General features: G+C 55.5%; 1 protein-coding gene across 1 annotated transcript; it reads left to right on the forward strand.

The window, feature by feature from the left end:
- The first annotated feature begins 2,859 nt into the window (after window positions 1-2,859).
- Window positions 2,860-10,474, forward strand: PRDM8 (PR/SET domain 8). Its single transcript, XM_019498152.2, has 4 exons — window positions 2,860-3,075; window positions 5,029-5,249; window positions 6,364-6,592; window positions 7,251-10,474. Exons 2-4 carry the CDS (start codon window positions 5,031-5,033, stop codon window positions 8,447-8,449), a joined length of 1,647 nt encoding a protein of 548 aa, XP_019353697.2. The 5' UTR covers window positions 2,860-3,075; window positions 5,029-5,030; the 3' UTR covers window positions 8,450-10,474.
- The last annotated feature ends 398 nt before the right edge of the window (window positions 10,475-10,872 follow it).

Raw genomic sequence — 10,872 nt, forward strand, 5'->3', positions numbered from 1 at the left:
AATGCAAGGAACATCATAATTATGGGGAGGATAAGTGAATCTGAAAGCAGACCTTCCGAGTCCCTGATTGCAGGCTCCACTAGGGCAACAACCGCTGTGTGTCTAGTTTTTAGCTCCTCTGGGCTGTTTGAGTGGCTGGGGGGAGGTGAAGAAGGGGAGAACCCCCAGACCCTGGGCTAAACTGGAAGCAGACAAGAGAAGAAAAAGAAGCCCCCCCCCCCAGTTTCTTTTAGCCCGCACGTGCCAAACTTCTTGGGAACTATTTTTAAGAAGGTTTGGAGACTGGTGGGGTGGCTTTCCTAGTGCGTGCAGGGTCTGGGCAAGGTGTGACCTTGGCAGTGAGGGCCAAGCTCTCCCCTGGCCTCAAACTGCAGCCCCAGGAGGCCCTTTCCAAGCAGCCCTAGGCGCCGGGGGCTCTTTCCTCTTGCTGTTGCTCAGTCCCAGCCGGGCCCTTCCCAAGCGCCTGCTGGCACGGGCAGAACCCACTCTCCTTGTGCAAGGCTTCTTGTGCCTTCTCGCTGCCTCGGCTGGGCTCTCCCGGGGTCCCTGGGGGAGGACGGGTAAGGGTGCCAGGAAGCTGCCCGGACGGGCACCCCGAGGTGAGGCAGGGCAGGGGCTTGTCGTGCCCGGGGCGGGTTGCGAGGGGGGAGGCGGGTTCGGGCATCGCCAGGGGGAAGGCGGGGAGGGGAGAATGGCCCATTCCTTTCCAGTTGTTTGATCTCCGTCTCTGTCTCTGCCTCTCCCCCAGGGGCTTCCACCTCCGGCAGCTGCAGCGGCGAGGAGCGGGCGCTGTCCGATCAGAACCAGGCTGCTCCCGGGTGAGTGCTGCCCCCCACCGCACCCGTGGGTGCGCAGCTCCCCCCTTTGCTCCCGGACCACAGGCGGCAGCTTCAGAGGCGTTGGGAATGCCCCTTCCCCCGCCCCTGACCCAGCGGGGAGGCGGCGGTACTGGAGGGCCCAGCTGGCCTTGGTCAAGGGGAGGAGGGGTGCTCAATACATGTCTTTCTTACTACTACTTTCAATGCGTGTCACCTAGACCGTATACATGGAGGTGAGCAAAAAGGGCTTGTAGGGGCTTTAGAGCCCATATAAAGATAGGTGCATATGCAGAGATATAAATACATATATTTATAGATCCATGTCTATATATCCATATCTGTGTGTGTGTGACAGGTGCATATGCAGAGCTGTACTTATATTTATAGATCCATGTCTATATATTTATAGCTGTGTGTGTAGGACAAACCAGCCTTGCCCGTGACCTGTGAAGACCCTGGCTAGGCCTGGCGAGCAGGTCCGGCCTCGGCCTGGCGGTGCAGGGAGCCCCAGGCCGTGGCTGCAGGGCATGAGACCTTCCCCGGGAGCCCCGGGGGTGCGGCGGGAGGGGAGCCGCGGCGCTAGGCAGGAGGCGGAGGCGCTTCCCGGGCGGCGCTGGCGCGGGCTGCAGCGCGGGGCAGGGCGCCAGCTAGGAGGCCGGCCCGGAGCGGGCTGCACACGTGGGCTGCTGGCCCAGGCCCAGCTCCCGTGCCTCTCAGCACTGCCAGAGAAAGGTCCCAGCAGCCCTGCAGCCGCGGCTCCCGGCCCAGGGACAGCTTCCCAGACGCCTCGTGCCCAGCTGCGGGCTGCAAGCTGGGTGGCAGCTCTTCTCACCACTACTGCATTCAAGCAAATATCCAGGATTTGGGTTTTTGAAGCACACTCCCTGGCGCTGGCAGGTCAGCCTTGCAGTGGGGTGTCCCCCGCTCGCTGGCGCCCCTGGGCCACACAGCCTTTTTTTGCTGTGACCCCCTCCCCCCATTAATGACAATAATCCTAAAGGGGAGGGAGGGGGAGGGGACAACATACGATACAAGAAATAACATCGAATGAAAAAGAAAGGAAATAAAATAGAAAATGAAATAAAAAAGAATAAAAATGAAGTGAAATGAAATGAAATGAGAATAAAGGAAAAATCAAATAAGACAATAAAAGAAGAAGAAAATGAACTCAAATACGATTTCAATCAAATCCAGTCAACATAAAAAATGAAATTAATAGAAAAAATACCAAATAAAATGAAATAAAAATCAAATAAAAAAATAAAAATCAAACCCGATAAAAATAAAAATGAAATTAAAAGGAAAAATCTTATAAAAATAAAAATGGAATTAAAAGGATCAAAGCAAACAGAAATTAAAGAATGAAATTAAAAGAAAGAAGTAAATAAAATAAAAATTTAAAAGGGAAATTAAAAGAGAAAACCTAATAACATAAAAATGAAGTTAAAACAAAAAATCAAATCAAATACAAATTACAAGACGAAATTAAAAGAAAAGCTCAACTCCCAATGAAATGTAATTCATAGAAAAATCAAATCACATTAAAGTAAAAATAGTTATGAAAAGAAAAAAATCAGATACAAATTAAATAAAGAGAAAAAAATCCAATCACATAAAATAAAAATGTAAATGGGAAGAAAAAATCAAATTAAATAAAGATAGAAATTGAATTCAAAGAAAAAATCAAATAAGGGTAAGATAAAATAAAAAATGAAATTTAAAATAAAAAATAAAGGGAGGTAGAATCAGATATTATAACATCCAGTCATGGGAGAAGATACTGAGGCGAGCTGAGACGCAGGGCCGCGGCCCCGTGGGAGCGGGCAGGGGCAGGGGCAGCCCCCAGGCCGGGGAGGGCGCGGGCGCGGGCGGGCGGCGGGTGGCGGGGCAGCCCCTGCAGGTGGCGGAGAGAAGGCAGGGAGCTGCGAGCCCAGGAAAGAGTTAAAGGGAGGGGACGTGGGCTGTCACGCGTCATTGGGCAGATTATGTGCAGCAAACAAAAAGTGTGTGTCTGTGTGCCAGGCAGTCACTGCATCGGGTCCATCTGTACAAGTCCCGCTCCCGCGCTCTCCCCGGCGCTCCCCCTCTCCCTTCCTCTGCCTCGCTCCCTCCATCCCTCCGCGCGCAGGACAGCAGCACGATCCTGCCATGGAAATACACTGATCCAGGCGGGGGGAGGGGGGGCAAGGCGAGCCGCTCATCCTTGGGCACTTTCTGCCTCCCTCGCGTTTCGGATTATTTTCTGCCCTCCTTCCTGGTGAGTACATTTGCATGAAGGGGCTGGGGGTGCGGAGGGGGTCTTTTCCTCTCTCCCTCCTTAGCTAAAACAGGGGAGATGCAACCAGATCCATACAAAGGAGTCTAAGGAGAGCATCTAAAACAAGAGGGATGGCGAGGAGGGGCTGGCGGCTCGGATTGGGCGCGGACAATGCCTCGGGAGAACCGGGCAGGGCCAGGCCGGGCTGGGCTGAGCCGGGCGGCCGCCGCGGTGTCATTGTTGCGGGCAGCGCGGCGCGCGGAGGAGCCCCTTCCCAGCATTGTTGCCTGGGATTGCATTTTAATGACTTCGTTCCCGCTGATGCCCGATGTGCCGCTGCGACCTCCAGCACAATGAGGAGCTTGTGGGGAAGGGACCTTTTTAAAAAGAAGACATTAACTCAGACTGGAAGGGCTGGAGGATACCACTGGGAAAGGAAAGGCGAGGGAGAAAGATGAATATTTGGGGAGGGGGGGAAGAATCCTATATTCTCTAGGGTTCTCCCCCCCACACACCCTCTAAAAAAAAGTGCTTTTTCCTACTCAGCAAGTCGCTTGCTGGAGGTTTTCATTTTGCACGCAGAAAAATCCACCCCTCTGAAGAGGAAACTTTGGAGGCATAGGGTGATTAAAAAAAAAAAAAAGGACAAGTTGGAGGATCACCCTGCTCATCCATGACAGAAGGACAAATAAGTCCTAGTAATAATATTCTTCTCCGATCACCCATTTTCAATACTAAGGAGGACCCGCTCCTTCCTGCTCCTTTCAGCGCTGGCTGGGGAGGAGATGGGTGATTGCGAACTCACGGTGGCATAAAGGAGTGGTAAAGGAGGGGGACCCATCGGTAGGGTTGTGTGTAATCCATCTACCCATGGGGGTTTTTTAAAATCAAATAATAAACTAAATGCCACTTAAAAAAGGAGGAGAATAAATGCATCTGATTTGAAATGGGGGAAAAATTCTCAGGTCTTGGAGCCTCTCGCTCTGATGCCTGTGCTGGCTTTCCAGGCAGCAGGGTCAGCAGGCTTTCCTGGAGGAGCCTGATTGAAAGCTTGAAAGGGGGAGAGAGTCCTCCCAACAGAAGCGAGGCAGGGTTTGCAGGAGAAATGTCAGGCCGGGGCAAGACAGCATCCCCACAACTCCTGCCACAAACGGCATGCCTAGGCGGGGGGACACTTTTCCCCCTGCGCGTCCACTACCTGCACACTTGGCAAGTCACATTTGACTGAATCTCTGTCCCCTTGTTTAACAAGGTAACTGAGATTCAACCTCATCCATAAACGAGCGTGTCGAGGTAAAAAATAATTACCACTGCTTGCTGCTTTTAATTAAAGTCTCGGAGGGAAAGGGGTGGATTATGGTAATGAGCAGACATACGTTCCCTCTTGTAGACGGGAGCTAAAGGTTAGCTGACATGAAATCAGTGACATTGACAGTCCACTTGAAATCCATTCGCTATGCTCTTCTGTCACACTGAGCCCTGGCCCTCTCTTTAGAAGGAGGGAAGTGGGGCGGGGGGGGGGGGCGGAATCCAGCCCTCCTTGCTCTGGAGCATCGTGGATGGCATGGGCCGTGTGTGTGTGTGTGTGTGTGTGTGTGTGTGTGTGTGTAAGTAACTCCTTTCAAGTTGTTCCTGGATCCATAGGCTGATCCCCCGCCCCCCTCATTCTCCTCCTCCTGCATGCACAGAAACCTCCACCTCTGGCTTTCTGGTAGCAGAGACTCTTCAATAGACCCCCAGGCGTGTCCATCTCAATCCTTCCCCGATGAATTTGCACGCCAGCTCCCTCGGGAGAGTGGCAGCGAGCTGCCCGGCAGCTCCCAAGTTTTTTCCATTTGGGAGGATTGGGGTGCCGGTAAAAGGGCAGGGAGAGTGGGGAGTATCCCACCCGTTAGACCCCTCCAAATATGGGGCCAAGCTGGGTAAAGTAAAGGCGGCTCTCTCGGCCCGCAGGGATGGAGGACGCCGCGGTGGCACGGGGCATTTGGGACGGAGATGCCAAGACGGTCCAGCAGTGCTTGACTGACATATTCACCAGCGTCTACACCACCTGCGACATCCCGGAAAATGCCATCTTCGGGCCTTGCGTGCTGAGCCACACTTCCCTGTACGACAGCATCGCCTTCATCGCACTCAAGTCCACGGACAAGAGGACGGTGCCGTACATATTCCGGGTAAGCGGGGCTGTCTGCGCCTGTGTCTGTCCCGGCTGTCTCCACGTGCCCCGGCATGCCCGCGCCGGGCTCCGGGCGGAGGAGCAGCTGCGAGCGGGATGCTGTCTGTGGCGGGGGTGGGGAGGGGTGAAATCACTGCCATCCCTCCCCCTACAACCACCACGGCCGCAAAGCTTCTCCGTGTTTGACTCGCATCGGGCCGGATCCTGTTCGCTTTCCACCACGCTGCCGGCTCCTGGAGGGACTGGCCATGCTGTGGGATTCAGCTGGGGCATCAATGAACGACAGCACGTGCATTAAATACCTCTGATCGCCCCCCCCCCCCCTCCCCACACACACACACACACCCAATCCACATCACAGTTGTTGCCAATGTTTGCAGGTGCTACTGCCAGCACCCAGGCAGCGCTGCTGCTAGGTCTGGTTTATACGTCCTGTGTTATACAGACGTGATGCATCAGATCAGTTTACATTTCTAGACTAGCAGCAGTATAGAGAGATGAGCAAATGGTTCTGTTTTGTTTTAAATGAGTGAACGGATTTACCCAGACCTTGGTCTTTGAGCAGAACTTCCTACATTGGGGTTTCCCCGCTCCATCCCCCAAACAGGCGGGAGGAAAAGTTCTCTGGGGCATCCTGGATGGCTTTTCTTCTTTCTAGAGTCTGGAGCTGATCTGGTTATTGTGCCTGCTCATCCAAAGGCACCGGGGAGGGGTGTGTGTGTGTGTGTGTCTCGGCACCGGGAAGCTTAGAAACGTGTGTGTGCATGTGTCTATGTGTGTAGGCACAGGAGAACTTAAAAACACATGTGCATGTGTGTAGGCACCAAGGAATGTAGAAACGTGTGTGTGTGTGTGTGTGTGTGTGTGTGTGTGTGTGTGTAGGCATCAAGGAGTGTAGAAACACGTATGTGTGTGTGTGTTTGTGTGTGTGTGTGTAGGCACCAAGGAGTGTAGAAACACGTGTGTGTGTGTCACACCAAGCACAGGCGGTGTTTCCCCGCGAGGAGGGAGGCTGGCAGTGACGTAGCCGGGCCCAGCGCCCCCAGGCTGGGCGGTGGACCGAGGGGCCGGGCCCCGGCTCCGCGCTCACGGCCCGCCTGGCTCTGGCGCAGGTGGACACGTCGGCGGCGAACGGCTCCTCGGAAGGGCTCATGTGGCTCCGGCTGGTGCAGTCGGCCCGCGACAAGGAGGAGCAGAACCTGGAAGCCTACATAAAAAATGGACAGTTGTTTTACCGCTCCCTGCGGAGGATTGCCAAAGACGAGGAGTTACTAGTGTGGTACGGGAAGGAGCTGACGGAGCTGCTGCTGCTCAGCACCGCCAGGCACAGCAAGATGAACGGTAGGCGCCGGCCGCGTCGCCTCGGACGCCTAGGTTCTTCTCTCTGGGCGGCGGCGGGGGCGGTGGGGGGGTCTCTGAAGTTATGTGCGTTTGTAATTCACTCGGGGAAGAGGTAACACAGCCGGAGAGGCGAGGCGGGGGCTCGAGTGGGCAAATTAGCTTGACTAAATGTAATGTTCATTACGCAGCCCACAGCCTCCCCTATTCTGGAACATATTGGACGAACACGATTAGATTAGGGGCTACAATCTGTTAAATTTCCACTCCACGGGTTCCTAAACAAGAAAGGGCACAAAGCAGCCCAAACAGGGGGGGTCGGAGCCGCAAACTGCAGGGCCGGGGCGGGGGGGGAGAATAGAGAGAGAGAGAGAGAGAGAGAGAGACGGGAGAAAGAGAGGAAGCAAAGCAGGAAGGAAGGAAGCAAGAAAGAAAGGGAGGGAAGGAGGAGAAAGAAAGAAAGGGAGGAAGCAAAGATGGAAGGAAGGAAAGAATGAAGCAAGCAAGAAAGAAAAAAAAGAAGAACAAGGAAGGAAGGAATGCGTGTTTATTACTTTCAAAAGTCCTGGTAGGGCCTGGGAGGGATCCTCGAGGGCCGGGCGGGGCGGGGCGGGCGCTGGCGGTGCTAACGCGGCGGCCGCGCCGTGTGCCCGTGCTGCAGGCTCGACGCCGTACAGCTGCGCTGAGTGCGGCCAGCGCTTCCAGTTCGAGTTCCCGTTCGCGGCGCACGTGCGGTTCCGCTGCGCCAAGCGCCCGGCGGGCCCCGACGGCGGCCCCGACGCGGGCCGCAAGGACAAGGAGGCGGAGGCGCCCAAGTACGGCAAGCCGCTGGGCGTGCACTACCCGGGACCGCAGGACGGCGGCGGCGGGAAGCCCTCCACGGACTTCCACAACCTGGCGCGGGACCTGGAGAACTCCCCGGGCGGCGGCGCTGCGGCCCCGGGCAAGGCCAAGCGGAAGCTGGCGGAGGAGCGCCTGCCCTCGCCGCCCGCGGAGGAGCTGGCGTGCACGCCGCAGCAGCCGCCGCCGCCCTACCGCGGGCCCTACTGCAGCCTAGACGACGGCGGCCGCCTCTTCGCGCCGCCCAGCCCGGAGCCGGCCGAGGCCAAGCGCAGCGCCTTCGTGGAGGTGGTGAAGAAGACGGCGCGCAGCCCCGACCGGCCGGCAGACGACAAGGAGCGCGGCTCCCCGCCCAGCGGCGCCCGCCTGCGCTTAGACGGCGGCGGCGGCAGCGCCTTCAGCACGCTGCTGGGCGAGGAGCGCAAGAGCGCTTTCTCGCAGCCCGCGCGCTCCTTCGCGCCCCTGCCGCTGCCGCCCAAGCTGGGCGAGCCCTGCCACCCGGCGCAGGAGCCCGGCGGTGCGGGCGGGGGCGCGGCGGGAGGCGCGGCGCGGCTCTACCCCGCCGCCGACCCGCTGGGCGTCAAGCTGCAGGGCGCCGGCGAGATCAACGGGGCCGCCGCCGCCGCAGCCGCCGCCGCCGCAGCCGCCGCCGCCGCCGTCGGGGGAGGGGGCGGCGGGCTGGGCAAGCAGAGCCCCTTCCTCTACGCCACCGCCTTCTGGCCCAAGGGCTCTGCGGCGGCGGCCGGGCCCCTGCAGCTGCAGCTGCCGTCGGCGCTCACGCTGCTGCCGCCCTCCTTCACATCGCTGTGCCTGCCGGCGCAGAACTGGTGCGCCAAGTGCAACGCCTCGTTCCGCATGACGTCCGACCTGGTCTACCACATGCGCTCGCACCACAAGAAGGAGTACGCGCTCGAGCCGCTCGTCAAGCGCCGCCGCGAGGAGAAGCTCAAGTGCCCCATCTGCAACGAGTCCTTCCGCGAGCGCCACCACCTCTCCCGCCACATGACCTCGCACAACTGAGCCCCCCGCCACCCGCACGCCCGTGCACACGCGCAGCCACACACACACAGACCCACCCGCGCGCACACACCCAGATACACACATACTCTCCACCCGCACACAAACACCCACACTTCCCGCATGCCGCACTCATACAACCCCCCCACACAACATCCGCAATGCATCCCCAGCCGCACCCCACCCGCGCACTTACCCATCCACACGCACATCTCCACCCATACACCACCCCCGCACCGACCCACCCACACACACGCACACATCCACACCCACCCAGCCACACCCCCACACATGCAGACTCACCCACCTACATACACACCACCCCAATCATCCACACAGACACACGCACACACAAATACTCGCCACACACCCATACCCACAGACTCACCCACCTACACACCCACACGCACACCTCCACTCATGCACAGCCCCCACACAGCCACCCAACCACATCCACACATCCACACCCACCCATCAGACCCACCCACCTACACTTACACCACCCCAATGCATCCACACACATATACCCCCACATACACCCACCCACGCACACACATCCACACCCACAAATACTCCCCACGCACCCATACACATACAGACCCACCTACCTGTACACACCACCCCATTCATCCACACACACACCCCCATTCACACACACATCCACCCATACACACATCCATACCCACACATACAGACCCACCCACCCATCTATACACACACACCACTCATACACACATCCACCCACCCACACCCACACCTACACACCCTTACACACAGACACCCCCCCAACACACACCACCCCAGTGCATCCACATACACCCACACATAACTCCTGACACCCATCCACTAGCCCCCCCCCCCTCCCTCCCGCGCGCACACACGCGGTGCATCGCAGCCGGCAGCTAAGGCTGCCCTCCCCTCTTCCCCCCAGGCATCACTCGCTAGGCAGATTTCTTTTCCCCTCCACCAGGAGCCTAAGTCTCCTCAAGCTGATTTTTTGGCGATGCCTCACTGCTGCTGCTGCTGCTTGGGTGCGGCCGATGTGGGACGCGTGGGTGCGGATCTCCCGCTATCCCCCCTCTCTCCGGCATCACTTGGTCTCAGGTGGAACTAGGACACTTTACACCCGCTCAGGGTCCGGCCCCTGAGCCTCGCCGGCGCTGCGGGCCGGCCTGCTGTCCAGGCAGCGCTTCTGCGAGTCTGGGCTCGTGCTGAGGCTTCTCAAATTGGGCACACGTCGAAGCATCCGCCCCCCCCCCCCCCCCCCGCCAAAAAAAAAAAAAAAGAGAGAGAGAGAGAGAGAAAGAAATAGAAAAACCTCTCCTCACTTTGGAAAGTTCAGTCCCTTGCATACATTTCCCTGGCCAGACACCAGACTGAGAGGGGCAGGATTTATTCTCCCCCTCCCCTCCTTTTCTTTTCTTTTTTGTTTCGATGCACGCATTTTCACTTTCCAAAAAAAAATAAAAATAAAAATAAAAGGAAAATAAAAAGAGAAAAAAGTAAATGATTAAAAAAATACATTTTAAAAAATGTCATATATTGCAGCATATTGATGCATTTGTCATACGTTTCTACTTAAATTATTAAGCACTTATGGTTTAGATGTAATAATAATTATATGTAAGGGTAAATTTTTATTTTAGATATAAAGTAAAAAAAAACTGAAGGAGGATGCAATGCTTTCTGCATTAATTGATGACAGTTTGTGTTCTTTCCAAAAAAAAACAAAAACAAAACAAAAAGGAAAAAAAAAAGGACTTGAATCCATTTGAGTTTCCAAGAGGGAAGTGCATGTATCATGAAATGATTATGGACTTCAGTGCAAAATGTCATCGATTCTGTAAATATGTATTTCCTTTTCATACAAAGTGTAATTTTGTGCCAGTGAAATGAAGTCTGAATAGTTATGTGTTTCTTTCATTTCTTTTCTTTTTTCTCCCCCCTTGAAAAGATTTATTAAACTTTATAGTTTATCTGGGTATGTTGGATGCTTTGACAATAAATGACTTTATTTTCTTCAAAGCACTTGGATGTTAATCAGTCCTTTTTTGGGGTTGGACTGCGTTCTGGCTTGAAACAGGCCGATGTTATTTTGAGCTGGAGGAGAAATGGATGGATGGTCTCTTAGAAACAATCGTCAGGGAAAAAAAAGAGGCATGCGAGGCGCACTGCTCTCCCTTGGTTTCTGAAGGCAGCGTCTTTACCCGTGCTAGGAGCAGCAGCGTTTCACCGGGGCGCGAGGATTCAGCTCCTGAAAGAAGCATCTGATTCGCATTTTGAAACATTGTGCTGATGCGTTGGGTTTCATGTTCAAAGGACAAAACGTTTAGACAAGCATGCCTGCCATTTAGCTGACCCTTCGATGTCAGCTTTCTTTTTTCGGCAGGCAGCGATGCAATTAGCATCTGCACAAATGGCAGGAG

Source organism: Alligator mississippiensis, chromosome 2 (genome assembly GCF_030867095.1).
Source record: "Alligator mississippiensis isolate rAllMis1 chromosome 2, rAllMis1, whole genome shotgun sequence".
NCBI lineage: Eukaryota > Metazoa > Chordata > Crocodylia > Alligatoridae > Alligator > Alligator mississippiensis.